The sequence below is a fragment of the Amia ocellicauda genome, chromosome 9, assembly GCF_036373705.1.
Source record: "Amia ocellicauda isolate fAmiCal2 chromosome 9, fAmiCal2.hap1, whole genome shotgun sequence".
NCBI lineage: Eukaryota > Metazoa > Chordata > Actinopteri > Amiiformes > Amiidae > Amia > Amia ocellicauda.
In genome coordinates this window covers 7,877,746-7,899,192 of record NC_089858.1, presented here as the reverse complement: position 1 = coordinate 7,899,192, position 21,447 = coordinate 7,877,746, and the positions used below count along the sequence as shown (strand labels likewise).

The 21,447-nt window shown below is 40.1% G+C and overlaps 1 protein-coding gene across 3 annotated transcripts in view; it reads left to right on the top strand.

Annotated features, from left to right (window-relative positions):
* The window catches only part of ntng2b (netrin g2b), a 66,058-nt gene extending 44,660 nt beyond the window's left edge, over nucleotides 1-21,398 (top strand). Inside the window, exons 6-8 of one of the 3 annotated variants that reach the window (XM_066712942.1) lie at nucleotides 12,209-12,376; nucleotides 18,354-18,488; nucleotides 20,371-21,398. In XM_066712942.1, the coding sequence (XP_066569039.1) occupies nucleotides 12,209-12,376; nucleotides 18,354-18,488; nucleotides 20,371-20,594 (527 nt within the window). In that variant the 3' untranslated portion in view covers nucleotides 20,595-21,398. Of the gene's footprint in view, nucleotides 1-195; nucleotides 313-5,182; nucleotides 6,031-12,208; nucleotides 12,377-18,353; nucleotides 18,489-20,370 lie in introns of those variants that run through there. The other 2 variants (XM_066712943.1, XM_066712944.1) reach the window with 2 other exon arrangements.
* Nucleotides 21,399-21,447: the final 49 nt, after the last annotated feature.

Sequence of the window (21,447 nt, the reverse complement as noted above, 5' to 3'; positions counted from 1 at the left end):
TCGAGCTCAGCAGTGTGTGTGTGGGTGTGTGTTGGTGTGTGTTTGTGTGTGCGCGTGGCGTGCTGCTCAGCTCTGAGACAGAGCTGCTGTTTTTAGAAAAAAATCTGAGGCAGCATCTCGTATGCAAATGTTCTCCTTTTCTGTTGTTGTTCTTAATGTCACCAAGTCAATACTCTCTCAAATTATTCCTTCAAGAGCTTGTCAGGGTCCCTGATCAAACCACTCAGACAGCCACTACCCCAACACAGAGCAAACTACCATCCTCCTCTTTCCCCCCAAAGGAAAAGGTGGAAGTGGTAAAAGAAGAAAAAGGTAAGGTATCCCCATGGACATGTAGAAGTAACAAATTTAAGCAGGTTGAGGCAATCTTTGTTGTTTGTTTCGGTTTGCTCTTTTTTGCATCAGCCTACCTTGTGCTATTTTATATCCCCATTTGAAAGAGGGTATAATCGTCTATTATTTTCCATTTTCTTGATGTAAATCTAGGTATATCTGCCCAGTGTTAAAGTGTCTAACTATTTGACATTTGGCTGATCCCTAAGAGACACCCAAAATATACACTGAAGGATTATAATTTGGACTTCATTGCTCTTTAAATCTCTACTGGGTTGGAAGTGCAAATAATCATGCGACTCTCCTCTCCATTAAGTGATACAGAACGGTTAATTACATTTTAATTGCTGATGATTAAATGCCTGTATCAGTGGTTGGGACAGATTAAAATGCCAGTGAAGCATTTCCTCGAACACTGGTTCCCGGGGATGTCTCTGTGCAAGAACAAACATAATTTGTTCAATTTAGTGCCAATGGGAGCTCTTGGCAGATTTCTCCCAGGATTACAGCAGGAGTATGGGTGTAAAAGATAGGGTGGTTCTAATCAGGGACAGGTCAACCCACGTAAAAATGTTAACCGGCCACAAGATATTATAGGCTTAGCATTTTGATGCACTTGGCACTGTCAGGAAATATCCTAGAGACAGAGAGAGAAATATCAACGACTCTCACGGGTTGCAAACAATCTGCAGTGAAACAAAACCAGACCAACCCAGCCAACGCCAGTTGCACTCAATCGATGACCGAGAACCATTAATGACCAAAGCACTCCATCAGTATGCCTCGCCCTAGAAGCAGACTGGATCCTGAATCCTACTTCACCCACTGCACAATGCAGGCATCCACACTTCTCCGTGTTCAGAGTGATTTATGGCTGTGTAATCGTGTGCCACATTCTCCGCCGAGCCAGAAAGAGTAAAGGAGATTAAAAACATTTACTGCTGTGCTAAATCAGTCATAAAGGTATATAGGCCATTGTGCCAAGTTAACAGTGCCACGTGCGGAGGGTTTCAAGCCCTCACACTCCCTCCTCTACATTTGCTCAGGTTTCAACGTAGACAGAATTGCGGTAACCTTTCATGTATTTTGCCAAGCCTTCCTTTCAGAAAAAATGTAGCAGCACATCTCAGTCACACCGAAATAACTTGGGGGAATAATTGGCTGTCGATTGGATATGTTAGTCTTCATATCAAAGTGCAAATCCCAGTATTCTCCTCTTTACGGGAGGTGAAACGGAATAAAACAAAAAGCAAGCTTCCTTTGCATAGCCTTTCTAGTGAACAGATACATAACAAAGCCATGAGAAGTCACTCAGCACGGTAAATCATTATCTCTCTCACCAGAACATTTTCAAAATCAAAAGAGAGAGAGAGAGAGATAGAGAGAGAGGAAGATCGTGGGGGAGAGGGAGAGGAAGAGAGAGGGAGAGAGAGAGAGAGAGCAGGATAGGAGCCAGAATGGCAGTAAATGGATCTTTCAGCATTCCTGTCCAGCCCCTCTCTATCATCACTGCTCTTCGGAGGAGGCCCCTGTGGGGGGCTGTGATGGTGGATCTGTGGGCTGATGTGGGCTGATGTGTGATTTGAGAAGGTCAGGCGCAGGGCTGTGAGCGATGAGGCGGGAAGGATTTGGGACAGGCGTGCAGCTCTTGTCCCCCTGGGGGCTTGAGAGGAGAGGGGGGCGGGCGGGGGTTGTCTCACTGCTGGATTGATGCCAGGGTACGGACCCAGGTTTGGGAGAAAGTTAGGCCTAGAGCCAGATGCTTATTTCCTGGAGTATACAAGAACGAACACCTTTTTATGAACAGCGTAAATGTGTCAGTTAATATTAAATACGAGTCAGATTCCTCAGCAAATATTATAACTACATGAGCAATTGTTTTTTACAATATTAAATCCTGATCGGGTTAAACTGCCAAAGTGGACGGTTCTTGTTACGTCTGTCTACGGAAATCCTTGTACGAAATCAGCTCTTACGAGTGCTTCTCCCATGCTTTCACAGGATGACTAAGACATGGCATCACCGTTTTAGGAGCTTCCTCCTCACCTCCCAGAGTCAGAAAACCTGAGGTGGCCCCAAAAATCACTGCAGTTTAGGCTGCTTCTTTACATACAGGTTTCTCATGCTGTGACAGCAGTCTTTTTTTTTTTCCTTGAACCAAACTGATCGATTATCCATAAAATACTCTAATAGCCTATCTATTTGGACAGGAAACACTTGGGTTGCATCCTCTGATAAGATAGGGTCTGGGAAGGTTTATCATGTGACACAGTATTTAATAGAGGTCTATGATATCTGTTATGTTAATTGTTTTCATTAGGTTCTGTATCGTCAGATTATTAGGACTAAAATATAGTTCTACCTATCGAGTCCTATATTGGGCCAAACCTTCAATTTACTATTATATACTAATACAGTCTTACTCATCTGCTTATGTATAAACTTGTGCATTAAGAGCTGATATTGTGCAGGCAGTGACATCATTTAGGAAAGGATTTTGCAGATTTCTAAATGATCTGTCCTCGAAGACCGAGAGAAACTAAAATCATCTAAGACTCCTCAAGCATGCACTTTTATTTATTTTTCTTTATCCCAGAATGTCAACCATCCCCAAGCTGATTAATGACCAGGAATATGTGAATAGAAATAATAATCACACTTCCCCTAATCAGGCCGGTGGAAGACACAGCAGGAATAAATACAGCGCGGGAGAGGACAATTGAAAGTAGAAATTAGAAGGCGTAAAATGCTATGCAGTTCATTATTGTCAGTGAATAAATAACAAAGAATTCACGCAGTATGTTATTGTTCTCAGTACTTTACTATTAGTTAACAAATTGCTCTACGTTTACATTCGCCCATATAAGTTTTCAGCATATGTATCGATCCGATTTAGCCTGAAGCTGATAGAAATGCGTTTGCATATTGAAAATACATGAACTTCTCAAAGTTTTCACTAGGATGGTAACTGGATAACACTTTCAAATTCAATTTGGCCAGTAATGTCTATGAGCCTGTCCTGGATTGATCCCAAGGTCGATATAGAGATGTTCGAGGCGGAGGCAGGAATGAGTCTCCACCCCTCACTAAGCACTGCTGCTAAACCAAGTGGCAGCCAGGCGGTGAGAGCCCCACACCAGCTCAGATTTATTCCACCATGGGGCTTTCCATTGGCAAGAGTGCAAATTAGTCTCTGAGGCTCCCAAAGAGGAAAGAACGCAATTAGTTAAATCCGTGCTTAGGACAGTTAGGGAATGAGAGGCTCCAGATGAGCTGCAACTGATGGGCTGATTTGGACGGTTTGCTCGCCGACCACTCAGATCTTTCACTATCATGGTGGTGGTGGTGCTGCCGGAACAGTATCGCCTCCAGGTCAGTAAAAAAATAACCGGCCTTCCCAATTGTAATCTAGAAAATCCAGCCCCTGTACCGTGGACCTTCCACAATTAATCAATGTACAGGAACGCACAGCTGCCATGATCCCAAACAGCAGCCTCACATTGTTGTGTGGTGGAGGCCTGGTGGTTGGGGCAGCAACACATCGAGAAGGTTATCTGCAATGCCTTTTTGGAGTCTTATCTTGCTCTTGGCTCTTGACTCTTGGCTTGGATTTTGTCAGTCATCTGCTACAGTGGTGTCATGAATTGAAAACTACCGCATAGGAACTGCAACCCAGCATGCTCCTGGCTCAAGTAACACTTTGCAGATATATAGTGTTTATACAGTCAGAAAGTGATGCATTGAACCAGGGAGGTCAACAGAGGGAGAGAGGGCAGACAGCATGCCGTCAGTAGTCTTCTTTATGAGAGAACACTCTGGATTCAAAAAGGTTTTAGTCTCACATTCAAACCCACTAACTCATTAGGATGAGGTCCTTAGCCGTCCAAAGCTAATGAAGGATTTCCAACATGTTTGCCTCTATGGAAATATTTGCTGCAGAACAAAGGGTTTTAATCTTAGGATGCATCACAAGTGTAGCGTAAGGCATACTCTCTCTGCTTTTTCATGTTGCCGGCTTTTGTGTAATATGATATTGATAACGGCCAGTAACAAACAAAACTGCAAGTGCAGAGAGAGCTCGGGCCCTTTGGTTTATTTTTAAATGGCTATTGAATGATCAGCTGATTAATATTTCACTAGAAGGAAGACGCGGGGTGTTGGTCATCTGGGAAACAGAGGAATTTATTGAACTTTCACGCAGTGCGATACATGAAACCATAAAAGAGTGCAGGGATAAACACTGGCCTTCAGAGGCGGCTGATGGTGTGCTTCGTCACGGGTTCAGAAATAACCTTTCCTCTTTCCTGGGGGCAGGCGAGGTCAATACAGTCACTCATCGAACACAATAGGCCTTCTTTTTATAGCTACTTAAGTCCTACTAAATTTTATAGCTCCCATGAACTCAAACCACAAACACAATACTCCTGAATATATAATACATTTTCAAAGTACACAGATCGTATCTGATACATACTTTAAATTCCTGTTCGTTTTAACATGTACCACAAGCATGACAATTTGCATTACTTTATTCGCAACTATCAAATCGGCGGTTTCGGTCTGGTGGAGTATCTTGTTGAGATCGATGTATTCCTCTCTTATTTTGTCTCTTTTAGCTGGTCCATTGAAGTACAGTGTGCACAGTATATAAAGATCCAGTTTAAAACAGCTCCTTGAAACTGTCCCATGCCACCCTCAGAATATAGCAGAGCAGAAATCTTATAGAATGACTCTCAAACTGTTGAAAAGTCACTTCTCATTTGTCAGGCTAAACAACGATGCCATTAGTACTGATAAAATGCATGGTTTGCCTATTGCTGAATTTTCATCATCTTTCTGGTGTACACAGTCATGCAAAAGCCAAAACATGGGCATGGCGGAAAGAAAAAAAAAACAGGTATCTTTTGTATGTAGCTTTAGTATACTGATGTGTGTGCGTGTGCATGTCTTTGTCACTGTGCATTACAGTAGTTCATCAACAGATGGCTGGGTCTAGTGAAAACGGAAACGCCAGTCATTTAATACAGATCATAAAATCCATCACGGTTGTTTGTTTGTTCTTTTTCCAACCGTTTCAACTGGTAAAATTACAACTGGAGTATTGATCGTCAAGTCAAATTGGTTTATGTATGTAGTTAAAGACTCCAGCGGCGCTACAGTTCGAAACCTGTAAATCAGTGGCAACATTTGAAATCCATTTGGGGAAACTAAATGGTACTCTTCGGAGTGATGAAGAAACAAAAAAAACATTGATAGCCATTTACATGGTATTAGCTTTCTTATCATTATAGAAGGTCTTCCATCGTAAATTATTTTGTAGCTGGAGCCATTTTAGCCCAGTCCTAGTGTGTGCCTAAATAATAGGGCATACCTGCTGCACTAAGGGTTGCAAACAGACCAAATAATCAATTCAGTCAGCAGTATCCATACAGAGTAACTGCGGTCTGTGCCTGAGACTGCAATCAATCTTGTTCCTCTTCTGTGTGATAACCTCCTTCAGCATGACTGTATTTTAAGTTTGTTAGGAGCAGAACCTGTGATAAATGTTGGAGTCCTGGGGTCTGGGTGGGTAGATAGCTTCAATGTCAACGGCATAGGATCTCATTATAAACACAGTTCAGTCTATCCCATTTAGTATTAAGATTATGTACTATTTGTTTGCTCTATCAAATTCTAGAACAGGCCTTCTCGACTATGTCTCAGCACTGTTAATGTATCTGATATTTTGTATTAATCATTTAAAAGTTTCAGCACACGATACAGTGAGGGAAAAAAGTATTTGATCCCCTGCTGATTTTGTACGTTTTCCCACTGACAAAGAAATGATCAGTTTTAATGGTAGGTGTATTTTAACAGTGAGAGACAGAATAACAACAAAAAAATCCAGAAAAACGCATTTCAAAAAAGTCACAAATTGATTTGCATGTTAATGAGGGAAATAAGTATTTGATCCCCTATCAATCAGCAAGATTTCTGGCTCCCAGGTGTCTTTTATACAGGTAACGAGCTGAGATTAGGAGCACTCTCTTAAAGGGAGTGCTCCTAATCTCAGCTCGTTACCTGTATAAAAGACACCTGTCCACAGAAGCAATCAATCAATCAGATTCCAAACTCTCCACCATGGCCAAGACCAAAGAGCTGTCCAAGGATGTCAGGGACAAGATTGTAGACCTACACAAGGCTGGAATGGGCTACAAGACCATCGCCAAGCAGCTTGGTGAGAAGGTGACAACAGTTGGTGCGATTATTCGCAAATGGAAGAAACACAAAATAACTGTCAGTCTCCCTCGGTCTGGGGCTCCATGCAAGATCTCACCTCGTGGAGTTTCAATGATCTTGAGAACGGTGAGGAATCAGCCCAGAACTACACGGGAGGATCTTGTTAATGATCTCAAGGCAGCTGGGACCATAGTTACCAAGAAAACAATTGGTAACACACTATGCCGTAAAGGACTGAAATCCTGCAGCTCCCACAAGGTCCCCCTGCTCAAGAAAGCACATGTACAGGCCCGTCTGAAGTTTGCCAATGAACATCTGAATGATTCAGAGGAGAACTGGGTGAAAGTGTTGTGGTCAGATGAGACCAAAATCGATTTCTTTGGCATCAACTCAACTCGCCGTGTTTGGAGGAGGAGGAATGACCCCAAGAACACCATCCCCACCGTCAAACATGGAGGTGGAAACATTATGCTTTGGGGGTGTTTTTCTGCTAAGGGGACAGGACAACTGCACCCCATCAAAGGACGGGGCCATGAACCGTCAAATCTTGGGTGAGAACCTCCTTCCCTCAGCCAGGGCATTGAAAATGGGTCGTGGATGGGTATTCCAGCATGACAATGACCCAAAACACACAGCCAAGGCAACAAAGGAGAGGCTGAAGAAGAAGCACATTAAGGTCCTGGAGTGGCCTAGCCAGTCTCCAGACCTTAATCCCATAGAAAATCTGTGGAGGGAGCTGAAGGTTCGAGTTGCCAAACGTCAGCCTCGAAACCTTAATGACTTGGAGAGGATCTGCAAAGAGGAGTGGGACAAAATCCCTCCTGAGATGTGTGCAAACCTGGTGGCCAACTACAAGAAACGTCTGACCTCTGTGATTGCCAACAAGGGTTTTGCCACCAAGTACTAAGTCGAAGGGGTCAAATACTTATTTCCCTCATTAACATGCAAATCAATTTATAACTTTTTTGAAATGCGTTTTTCTGGATTTTTTTGCTGTTATTCTGTCTCTCACTGTTAAAATACACCTACCATTAAAATTATAGACTGATCATTTCTTTGTCAGTGGGCAAACGTACAAAATCAGCAGGGGATCAAATACTTTTTTCCCTCACTGTAAAGTCTGCATGATCTCAATACTAATAAGAAAATGGACTGTTTCTTGTTTATAGATTATTTGTTCAAGAAATACTTTCGCTATAATCTTCAAAGTGGTACTCTTTATAGCCTGGCTGCATTAGAGGAGGGGTCATTGATGTGCAGGGAGAAAACAAAAATAAACGATGAAGCTCTTTCAACAAGTAGAAACATGATGCATCCTCAAAAGCATAACTATGGCATACTGTCATTTCTGTTATTTTCTGATTGTGCTTGGCATCAGATTCTTCTTTGCCATTCTTGAAAATCACCAGGCTATTAACTTTCCTTAAACGCTGTGTTGACGGGGAAGGAAATAAAATCCAGTCAGCCCTTATTAGACCTTCCACAGACCTTGCAATGTGAGTCAGGATCAAGGCGGAAACCCAGACACATACGCCATGAGACAATAATTGAAAGCCAATCTTTATGCGCATTGCTTTGAAAATCTCATTGCACATGACCTTAGTGGCAGGCAGTTAGTCGCTCCGCATTTGTGCTGGGACCGTGGAAAGTCTAGCCTGCACCAGTGATGATTGTAGAAGAGTTACTGTTAAAAGTCTTTTGAGTATATGAATATGCAGACAAAATGGTAAGCTTCTTTTGGGGTTTGTGTTAGTTATACTTGCTTGAGTTAACTGATGTCATATGGCATCTTCCACTCATGTGTCAAGGAGGGTTATTGCCATTTGCTTTTGAAAGAGTTAGTACAGGAGGCCCTTGTGGTTTTCATGTCCAGATTTTATTTATTGAGCAATTTAAGTAATCCACGCCCAGGCCTTTCATTGTTTACAGGTTCATTACAAAATATGTTTTAAAACCGTTAATGCCTCATCAAAGGCCTACAAAAAGTTTTCAAACTAGCGTGTCTCTTTGCTGCAAACAGTACGCTCCCGTCTAATATTGTAAGTTCAAATAGACTGACTCCAGAGAAAACATGAAGTCCCCTGGAATGGGAATGAAGATAACTAATGATGCAACTCCTCGCTTTCATTGCACCATTTTATAATTAAAATTGTAATTCTCTAGTTAGTCTCCAAAGCCTTTACTTCAGACAGTGATGTTCTAATAAGCTTCAGCTTCATTGCCAGCCATAAAATACCTTTACAGTCACTGGAACTCTTAAATATGCTTCTTTAGGACTCAGGATCAGGTTGTGTTTTCCATTTAGGTTAGTGAAAGAGAGAAAAAGAAAAACACACACAATTTTATTTTCCAAGGGACTTCAATGCTCATAAAACCTGGATGGCCCCAGTCCAGGCAGTTAACAGGGATAATATACGGGGAGTTCAAAGGTAAGAGGAACCTAAAGAAATGCTGTGAACATGTTAGACAGGGCTTGAATGAAACTATCTGGGCACAAAGCATCTGTTTAAAAGAAGTGGAATACCTGTGGCTATGTTTCAGTTGATTCCTTGGTATTGCAAACTGAACGCCTCTTGCAATCCTTCCGCAATTTGAGACCAAAATAGAAGTCTGCTTGCTTGATTTTGCCTGTGGGGGCGGAGGGGTATCCATTAATTGTTGAGCTTTATCTTGGGTTGAATAGTGACAGTAATTCCAAAGCTTAATTCCTTGATGGAACCTGGGGGTTGCCAGAAGTTTTTAAAATCAAACTATAAACAATCAGTTCCAAATCAGAGAAGCTGATGTGAGGTTAGTTGGCATTTCTTGAAATATTTCAGAAATTGAAATTGAATTTTCCTGCCTGCAGTACTGAGTACTAATGGGTACTGGAAGTTATTTCCCTGATACTGTTGATGTTATGGACTGTGTATTTTGTGGTGGAGAGATGTACTGATGGCCACTGATGGCCAACTTGTCTGTGGGATTCCTCGGTCCTGGCCCAGGACAATTACTGTGTTCATATTGTGATGACATTCAAGCCCTAATACAGGGTAGTATTCTAAACATCTGGTCAAATCAAATTAATATAATTCAAAACTTAAACAAATACTTATATATATATATATATATATATATATATATATATATATATATATATATATATATATATATATATATATATATACTATATAGGCCTAAACTACAAATTTGATATTTTAAAGCACATTCATTTATAAAATGTTGAGCTCAGTCTGCACCAATAGCATTACTCGTAGACCACCTACTGAAGTGTTTAACAATTACTGACAAATATCTTAAACAAGTGGCACAAAGGGAAAACTTGCCCAGTCCTTCAAATAAACATGAAAAATGGCAGTGCAGCACTCGCTATGGTCAAATTATACTTTTTGTTTGAAAGTACAAAGCACGGATGTATGTTAAAATTCAATATCACCAGAAAGCAGTAATGTTTTACCCCCACTAAAGACCAAATAAACTGGATGCTTAGAATACTGCTCTTTAGTCTGTTAGTGAGAGATAAATAGATCTAAATCTAGATATTAATAAAGAGAAAAGACATAGGATAGACTGTTCCTTTAAAAATATCATAAATGGAGTAGGAATATTATTATTTTATACTTTGAAATGTTCTCTCACTCCAAATCATAATAAAAAAAACTGCTTTCTGAACAATGGACAAAAGTCTCTTAAAACTATAACTGTGGAAAAATTACAATCTAAATTTCTGTTCTTGTTGTTGTTGCTTTTTATTTCTCTAAATCACTCATCACTGTTTGATATCCTCTCTCTTTATCACTTCCCATCTTCATTGCATGTTTTGGTCTTATATGACTTGCAAGGTAAGCCTGTTGTCGTCTCTAACACTGGACTCCTGTAAAGACTCTCTTGATATTTTGTCCTGTGATTTTGTCAGTGTCCCAGTATAGTGTGTAAATACATTACTGATCCTTAAAGTCCACACAAAATTGCTTTGAATATCAAGAATGATTTGAGCTTGAAGATCCTCTCTCCCCCCTCCAATTAAAAAAATCTATTAAAAAATCTATTTACCCCCACATTGATCATGAAGTCTGTTTGAAAGCCTTTTCCATAATTTGCTAAACAACTCCCCATTCCCACAACAATCTGGAATGTAATTGCACATTTATATTTAATTAGGAATCCTTGTCCACATTTTCAACAGAAATGCTGTGCAGATCTCTCTGAAGAGATATGTATGTGAGCGTCCCATAAATGATTTAAGACAATATAAGCAAACAATAATAAAATTACTATGAGACTCTTGTTCAAACATCATGACCCTGTACTAAACAGGTCTAAATATGTCCTTAAACATATTTGCATAAACATGATTTATAAACAGACTTATAAAAGAATATTATTGCCCTGCAGCAATAAAAACAAAGAGGATTTTATCTCAACTTAAAAAAATAAATAATAATAATTAGATCTTATAACAATTAAACAAAAGCAATACAACAATCAATCATATGCTTTGTATTTTATGGTGCCGTTATTTTACTTATGAGTAAATTGACCATTTATAGTGGATTGTATTGATGTTTTATTACTATTTTTATTTTATTTTCTTCCTGTACACTCTCCCAAGAGTTACTCCACAACTGGCTTCATAAGATTGAATGTGTGGTTTAAAAAAAGACTCATTCTTCACTTTGCTTATCTCTTTTAGGGAATGGTGTGGCTGTTGTTGAAGATTGCAGGAAGTACTACATTCAAGAGCAGAAACTTCAGTACTGTTGTTCAGTACTGTTATTACAGTTTACTGCTGCAAACTATTAACTAATGAGCTGCTTACACACAGTAGTGACAGCAACCTTTACCTAATTAGCAGATTTAAGTACAGAAGTCTACAGTGTAAGCAGACAAAACATGGTTTCTCACAGGATTTTTGTAAGGCCTAACCTGAGCATATAAAGATGTGAAAACCATTTTTAATTTACACGGTTTTAACTTAATTCATGTCTCGCACCGAGCATGTTTTACACCGACCGGCAAAATTTGTTGCAAAGCTACCCGATGGAGCTTCTAAAAGAGCATCTGAAATTTTGTTCTGGGTGAATTGTGCATACAGGGATTTAGCATAGTGAATGCATTAACCACTCACCGTCATAGATCTATTGATTTTATGAGCAGGTTTTTAGAGAAGTTGGAAAGATTCTTAAATCACATCAAAGAAAAAGAATGAGTAAAACGAATGAGTGAATCACCTGCTGAAACCACACATTCATATTAGAGTAAGTTTTTCTGAAGGAGAGGTTTCCAGAGACTGTGAATTTAAAAGTCATATTGGAATATTGGTGAATGAATTCAGAGAATCAGTAATGGAAACAGCTGAAAACTAGCACCATCCCCAGCAAATATATGTACACACACATATACACTAAATAAAGTGAGGTGAAGAAGGAACTCCTTTTAAAACCTTAACAAATTCAATTCTATCTTTTAAGCTCAGTTGTGGAGTAAATGAGGAATGGCTTTTTTATTTTACTTTAAGCATATAGTTTCGCAACAGACTTCCAGCCCAAATCATTCAGTTGAGATGCAAGGTACCTGCCACCCTCCCTGACCCCCTCCCCCCCACTGCCAGTTCCTGGGTATAACATTAACACTGCTTTGCTCTCTCCTCTGTCAGACTGTGAGTGCTATGGCCACTCAAACCGCTGCAGCTATATTGATTTTCTCAACATCGTGACTTGTGTCAGCTGCAAACACAACACTAGGGGGCAGCACTGCCAGCACTGCCGCCTGGGATACTTCCGGAACGCTTCTGCGGAGCTGGATGATGAGAACGTTTGCATAGGTCAGTCAGGAACTGCAAGCTTGCCAGCCATGCACATCAATGCACGTCTTCACTTTTGTAGCAGTGACTCGTTGGGTTTGTCTGGTCTGGTTTTGATCCTTCCTGCACTTCTTAGAAGGGTGCAGTATGAAGTAAAGAAGTAAAGCAAAATACTGTCTATTACTATCCCATGTGTTGCTAGCATGGTCATATTGATATAGTTTACATTCTGCAACTGGCCAATCTCATTCAGTTTTTAAGATGGCTTCAGAATATGGAATGAGATGGTTTTCAGCCTTAAATTCCATAATTCCATAATTCAGCCATAATTTGAATGCTGAAAAAAGCAACACAACCAGTATGTTACTTAACCAACAGATGCAACATGAAGTACAGCACCCTTTTCTCAGAAATCTTGCTACTGTGTGGTCTTTTTGTGTACAGTTATTGGATGTAGCTACATTAACTGGCCATCCGATGTCACTTTTCACCAAATTCCCAGTTGTGACACGATCCACAGAGTTACTGAAAACACATGAGTATTGTAAATGACCAAACTAGACAAACTCAGTGTGGTTTCACTATATATATATATATATATATATATATATATATATATATATATATATATATATTTATTTTTTAACTAACCTATAACAGACCTGTCAAGTCATGACAGTGAGCAATAAGACCACTGACCCCGAGTAATATGTTGGCAGTTGCAGAGCACAAATGTTTTTGCATGAGAAATATGTTGCTGGGTTTCTGGATTATTTGTATTAGTGGAGATTGTTGTGATTATATACATAGACAATAGCACAATTAATGAGAAGAACAGAGAGGAACTCAGAAACCGTTCTCTTTACACACATTCTAAGACCTATAAGATTCCATAATAGACTAAATGCATTATCTTTTACTATCAAAAAATAAGAAAAACAATTTTAAGTCTGCATATGTGTTGGTGCATAATTTCAGATTGCCAGAGGATAACCGCCAATACATTCTTAACAAAATTATTTAGTTTTTATGGTCATCACTTATGTGTATATATATATATATATATATATATATATATATAGAATATGCAGGATTTCAGATTTAAAGTCTAATTGCAACAGGCACAGTTTATAATATAATCATATTTTTAAATACTCTCTTTGAAATAAAGACTGCGATTAGAAGTGTGCTTCACAAAACCACTTCTTCAGCAGTGCATACTGTCATAAAATTAGTTATACAGCCATAAAAGAGACTCCATGAAACTGATGATTAAAAAGGCTAGTCACTTAGCAGTTACAACTGCTGTTAATGCAGTCTTGCAGTCTTGTTCAAACTGTTATTTAATCATCTCAAGGGCACAGCTATTAGCACAACATGACCCTCCACACATGTCCCGAAGACTTATTGACAGGTCTGGAGATAAACGTAGGTCCTCCCATTTGGTGGATTAACTTGTATCTTGTATTTTATCCTGTAGTGGATGTAGTTAACAAAGTAAAGAGTGTGTGTGTGCATGTGTGTGTGTGTGTGCATGCAAGTGTGGAAAATTACATTTGAGTGTCTTTCATGCCTGGTGTGACATGGGTCAGGGTTTTTGTCAGATTGAGCAGTTGGTCAAGATTCCCCTGACAGGTACACTTCAGTGAGTATGGTCTAACTCTGACTAACTTCATGCATTTTCCATACCTAACACTGCACTCACCAATTGAGTATGCATGAATAAGAAGGTTTATCATTTTTTAAATGACCACATCATACAGCTCTGTATTAACAGACACTTTTATGGTCAATCTATATGTTTGCCTGTTTTCTTACCCTCCTGTGTTTTTTTACTAGCCTTGGAAAATGTGATCTTAAGAATGCTGACCTGTCCACTGAGCCGGGGGGTGGGGTATATTGGAGGTCCTTAATGAAATCAATTTGCAATGTTAATCCCAAATTCTCTCTGTGTCAATTTTACATGTATTTGAATTCAAGAAAAATAACAAATTTGCCCTTTGACAAACATAACCTACCGTATCAAATCAATGATGCCAACGTTACCAAGGCTTTTACACCTTTACTAATCTAACCATCATACAAATATGACATGCCCCTTGTACATTATAATTAAAATACAGTAATCACTGCCTGAGGTAACTCAAAAGGCTGGAAAAACTGGATGTTTTCAAAAGAAATCAGCATGTTAATTATATATATATATATATATATATATATATATATATATATATATATATATATATATATATATACACTCACCTAAAGGATTATTAGGAACACCTGTTCAATTTCTCATTAATGCAATTATCTAACCAACCAATCACATGGCAGTTGCTTCAATGCATTTAGGGGTGTGGTCCTGGTCAAGACAATCTCCTGAACTCCAAACTGAATGTCTGAATGGGAAAGAAAGGTGATTTAAGCAATTTTGAGCGTGGCATGGTTGTTGGTGCCAGACGGGCCGGTCTGAGTATTTCACAATCTGCTCAGTTACTGGGATTTTCACGCACAACCATTTCTAGGGTTTACAAAGAATGGTGTGAAAAGGGAAAAACATCCAGTATGCGGCAGTCCTGTGGGCGAAAATGCCTTGTTGATGCTAGAGGTCAGAGGAGAATGGGCCGACTGATTCAAGCTGATAGAAGAGCAACTTTGACTGAAATAACCACTCGTTACAACCGAGGTATGCAGCAAAGCATTTGTGAAGCCACAACACGTACAACCTTGAGGCGGATGGGCTACAACAGCAGAAGACCCCACCGGGTACCACTCATCTCCACTACAAATAGGAAAAAGAGGCTACAATTTGCACAAGCTCACCAAAATTGGACAGTTGAAGACTGGAAAAATGTTGCCTGGTCTGATGAGTCTCGATTTCTGTTGAGACATTCAGATGGTAGAGTCAGAATTTGGCGTAAACAGAATGAGAACATGGATCCATCATGCCTTGTTACCACTGTGCAGGCTGGTGGTGGTGGTGTAATGGTGTGGGGGATGTTTTCTTGGCACACTTTAGGCCCCTTAGTGCCAATTGGGCATCGTTTAAATGCCACGGCCTACCTGAGCATTGTTTCTGACCATGTCCATCCCTTTATGACCACCATGTACCCATCCTCTGATGGCTACTTCCAGCAGGATAATGCACCATGTCACAAAGGTCGAATCATTTCAAACTGGTTTCTTGAACATGACAATGAGTTCACTGTACTAAACTGGCCCCCACAGTCACCAGATCTCAACCCAATAGAGCATCTTTGGGATGTGGTGGAACGGGAGCTTCGTGCCCTGGATGTGCATCCCACAAATCTCCATCAACTGCAAGATGCTATCCTATCAATATGGGCCAACATTTCTAAAGAATGCTTTCAGCACCTTGTTGAATCAATGCCACGTAGAATTAAGGCAGTTCTGAAGGCAAAAGGGGGTCAAATACAGTATTAGTAATAATAATCCTAATAATCCTTTAGGTGAGTGTATATATATAATAAGAATTACCCCACATCTTTATTTCAAATACTATGTAGTTCCCACTTTCAACAATGCAGTTTACTTATTTTAAGTTTCTATGATTCCACATAGAAAAGTGCAGTTTATAAATAAATAAACTTAACAGCAAAGACAGCAATCACTTTGCCAAGACTGAAATTGAGATTTTTAAGAAAATATAGGAGAGCGCCTTATCTTTATTATAGTACAATAAGGTAGTTATAACTTTCTAATAAGAAAAAAATATTTAATCTGATAATCAATATTGATAACACAGTGTAATATTATTTACATGACATCACTAAAGAAAATAAATAAACCACACCTTTCGATCAGTGAACTGTGAAAAGTGCAGTGTGATGTTTTTTTATAAATTGAATAGTGGCCTGACATTTAAATTGTGGCTGAATGTATTTAATATACCAAGTGCATATCGACTCAAATGATAATAAAGTGCTTGTTTAAATGCACAGCAATAGAAGCGCAAGTCTGAAATGTCTTTGCGTGGCTGGGCTTTGTGTTGACTTATACTGACACCAACTGGAAGAGAAATGTAGCTGCAAGTAGAGCAGCACTGTCCCCTTCTAGAGAACGAGGTGTTTAACAGAATTCAGAAGGCATTGATGATGATATTATTATTATTAATACTGAAAATTCGATAAATCTAGTTTATAGTATAGTATCATTGTATGAGGTAGTTAATTTAATTTCACAAGAGTAAGTAAAGAAAAAAACAATACAACAGATGCTTAGTAAATTCACTTTCTGGAGCATATTTGAATGAGTGAGATTAGATCAAAATAAAAATCAGAAATGTAGGTGAAACTCGATCGCTGCTTAACAATTTAGCACACCGTATGTGCCACTGTATTTACGCAGGGCTGCTTAATCAAAGATTGATTCCAGCAATGCAAAATGGAGTCAGTAAATGTTCCCCTGCAGCGACTGATACACTGAAACCAGTTCACAGTAGATGTAGCTTTCCGAGCTTGGCAAACACTGCAGGAATTGAAAGCGCAACCTGGGAGTCCACAACACGGCCAATATCGATATGTAGTGATTGCAGTCAGGTTTCCGCTGGGCAATTGTTTTTCCATATGTTGTGCCTGAATCCCGACAGGAGGGATGGTGGACAACACCACAGAGAGAGCCGGGCTGCTAGCCAAGTCTTAACCTCGGCAGAAAAGCTTCATACCTGCCAAGCTGTACAAAGTGAACAAATGTGTCAAGAGCTGGAGATGGACTGCAGTGCTTTGGGATGTTTAATCTCAGTCAAGATAGACTCTTTTATGACAGAAGAGCTCCAAAACCTTTCAGAGGCCTACTGCTCTCTGACCTTCCAAGTTGGCATCTTCAGAGACAAAAATAAATGTGGAAACAAACGGACTCACCTGATTCTCTCCCCATTTGGCACTCTGCAGATTAGACTAAAATGTATTTAGTCTATAGATACACCATCTCGGAGTTAGTAACACCTCATGACATATGTTCCCAGACAGGCACAGAGGTCTGCAAATAATAAAATACAAAATGAAATCACAATTTGTGCCTCCAAGCTCACACCACTACACATCCAAAGAACGGTGCAGTTAATCTGGCAGAAAAATGACAGCTTGTTCATTTGGTACTGGCTAAAAAAATATTAATATCGGAGTTGACTGCAGTCTTTTGGGGTGTTATATGTATAAAAATACCCATGACACATAAAATAATGACTGTAAAAGCTTATTTTACTTTTGCAGCTGATGAGCAGATACACACCTTCCACACAGAGATACAGCCATTGCTAAATGCTGCTTTGTGATCCCGAAGAGCTTCTGAGCACTTCTTACAAGAGCCCTAAATCGTGTTTCATGTGCTCCGTTCACTGTTCAAACACACCGAACATCAAGTCTGTTATTGTGGCTTACAGGCAACAGTTTGTTCACGTCTCCTCGGCTGGTCAAACTGTGCATTTCAGAGGGAACCCCCCCTGGCTCTGCCAGCAACGCTCCACACACACACACACACACGCACTCGCCAGATCAAAACCGGCACACTGACAGCAGCCGTTACCACAAGCACATCAGAGGAAGAGAGAGCTGTCTCACCCTTTAATACAAAATCCAATGTCTTCACTTCATGCAGAATCAAACTGGTAGGAATTATTTTGTTTTCCAGAGACAATGACGATAATAAAAAAGAACACAGAAACCCTGACCGTACAAAGCACAATTGTGCACCGGTGATGAACTCTATTGGCAATTCACTGACCCAAGAGTGAGCAGCTGGCCAAAGTGAAAAATAACAACCAGCATTTCTGACTAACTGATATTCCAATTACCAGTGTGTGCTGTGTGCAGTGTTACGCACCTAGAACCAGTAGAGTGTGTTTGTGTGTGTGTGTGAGTTGGATATGGGGGCGGGGAGGCTGAACGGGGAACTTGGGATGAGACCTGCATGCTTCTCAACCAGGCTTGGTTTTGCACCTGCTCTGGACCAAAGCAGTGCCTTGTCAATCTCTCTGTAGTGTGTAACTGTAACCTGATGGGCTCCCTGAATGACCGCTGCAATGAGACGGGTTACTGCGAGTGTAAAGACGGTGCATCCGGGCTGAAATGTGAAGACTGTCTGCCCGGATACTACTGGAAGCAGGGCTGTTTCCGTAAGTATAGAAAGGCAAGGAGTCACAACAGGTTGGGCCAGAGGCTGCAGTTTTGTCGTCTGAGAGAACTGAGGATACTGAACTATGTCGGGTGGGTTGTGAATGGGAATGGGAATCTGGCTCTTAGTGTGCCATCAGTTCTGTATTCATGGTGCAGGTAACTAGACAGATAAAGCCACATTCTGACTACATGCAAAATACACCTGACTGCCCTGACTGAAAGCTCAACTGGGTTGTGAGGACTGTGGAGGCTATTGTACGTGTTGTGTTTTCATGGAACGTGCATGAGGCGGCACAACGGTTTTTGAGAGTGCATGCTGAAGTTCTTTGGGTCTTGTGTACACCATGTGCCTTGTCTCCAGTCACTCTTGGGCTCTACTTCACGAGCAGTTGGCTTTTGTGATTTTAATTTGTGACTGTTTTGGTTTCCTTTCATTACCAATTCCCCCTGATGGAAAGCCACACACCTTTAGTTTTACACACGACTTAAGGATCTAATCAAGATATGGTTCCATCATGGGGTTTCATGTGCCTTCTGTGACTGTGCCTTATGATACTCATACATTTAGTGACTTGGAAGTGATACTTTGCCAGAGCAGCGTTAAGGAATGTGTTCTTTATATTACCACTGACAGTGAACACATCTTTCAAATTCTTAGATTAAGAAGTAGTCAATCGATTAAAAAAGGACATGCAATTGACATTTCAATTTGTAAAAGGATTATCAATTGTATGTAGTCAGATTAAATGGATTTAATTGGAAAGAAATGTTAACAGGGTTTGTGTAAATCGTAAGGAATGAGCCTGTGATTTCAAAACTAGTCAATAAAAAAGTATTATTTGCATTCACGTTGTGAAACATCTAACTTATCAAGCTTACCTATCAGCAGAAGCCATCCACAGTTGAGCCAAGTCTTTCCTATGGTTTTCTACACCTAAAATGTGAGTCATATAACTTGGAAAGGGAATCACCTGACTGCAAAGGTTTAAAGGATGCTGGGAGTAGTCTCTTTCCCAGCAGCCATTGCAGATAGTATTAATCAATCAAGAATAGTGATGTTCTACAATGGGGAGTGGCCTGGTTAATTAAAAGCTCTACCTGCCTGGAATTATGGATTTAACTGGAGTTAAAACTACATCATGTATGAATATCAATACAATAAGTAATGCCTGAAACATATTGCTAGACTACACAGGAAGATCATGTGGCTAATTGTTATACAGGTTTAGCAGTTACACAGGTGTGTTGTTGGTCTGGTATTGTGACACACTGGGTCAAAACTTTCCTGTGTTACACTTTTCTTAAATATTTGTAGTTACTTTTAAAGGAAGCGTCTCATTTCAGATGAGCTTTCACCCCTTTCCCATCATGTTGGAAACTATTTACCAGAGGGAGAATGCCAGCAGACATATTATAATGTGTTTATTGAAACACTTGCAGGACAACACACTTTTTATTATTTTTTAAATCAAGACCTACGTCTGTGGGAAGTCATAGCCAACATAGATACAGAAGGTGTATTGATCCATGTCATCTATTTATTCATTTGAAATGAACCTGCACAATTCTCAAAACAAAATAAACATATAATTACCTGATGAGGTTTTTAATATTATATTGAGGTTGATATTAACAGTTTAAGATGTCATTCTAATAAATTAATTGCATTAAATGGTTTACCTAAAAAGCAAGCAAACAGGTATTTACTTGCATTTCTATATTACTGGCATAGTCACATTTTGGGTCATTTACTGGGGACATAACCCTAATACAGAGAATAACCGTTATTTCCGGTGAACAAGCAAAGCAGGACCGTGCCAGCAGATGAGAAGTGGTGCCCTTCCCCAACTCACACGCGGCTCTCGCTCCTTTCTTTGGCAGCCAACGTCTGCGACGACGAGCTTCTGCTCTGCCAAAACGGGGGCACCTGCTACCAGAACCAGAGGTGCCTGTGCCCCCCGGACTTCAAGGGGGTCCTCTGCGAGCAGCCCAAGTGCGCTAACGACAAAGGGGACTGCAACACTGCCTCAACCTCGTACCTCAGCCTCACCCTGCTCCTCCTTTGCACCCTGGGGAGCCAGCTGGCCACGCTCACCGCTTACTGAACACACCTCAGCCGGGAGGCCTCTGCACAACCAAGGGAAGGTGCCACGGTGTTGGAATCCCCCTCGTTCGCGGTGCTTCAGGGCATCCAGGATTACAACAGAGGTGGCACACGCGCAAGGACCGCTTTTATAGCCAAGCCGAGACACTGGCTAAGGGGGGTATTTTCTTTGCCAACGTTGGCGTTGGAGTGACTGTCATACCAAAAAATAAATCAATCAATAAATTTAATGAATAAATAAATGGAACATACTAAGATACAGACTTTCTTCTTCTTGTAGTTATAAGGTTCCCCCACTTAATACTGCACTTATCCATGTCGTCTTCTGAACTGAGATGGATTATAAACGCTGCTGCAGCCCATCAATAAAAAAAAAAAGAATTAGGCCAGGTTCTCTGAGACAAGACTTTGTCCACATTTCCTTTCTTGCTGCAATTTTCTTTCCTATCATTCATTGTTTAGAGGGGGTGCTTGTGGCCTCACGTGGGGTAAAGCGAAGCAGATTTAGTGCTTGGACTCCTCAGAAGAGTGACCGGAAGGGCTTTGAGAGAAAGGGATGGTCCGGGTACTCAAAGAGTCCCTTTTCGCATGGTGTTCAGGAAGCCAAGACACAGAATATTACTTATCCAAATGAAAAGAAACTATATTACTATTATATACTGTAACATTGTTTGAATATTTTTTGTAGAAATGGTTATTTTTGTTCCGAGTAAACGTTATCATTAAAAAAAATAAAAAATATCAAAGACGAGCATTTTAATACGCTGTTAGACGTGCAGTAAATGTGACTGTTATTTACGCTCTTCTTCACGTTTGTGCGTCCTTTATTCGTCAAGCTGTACACATCCCCGCAG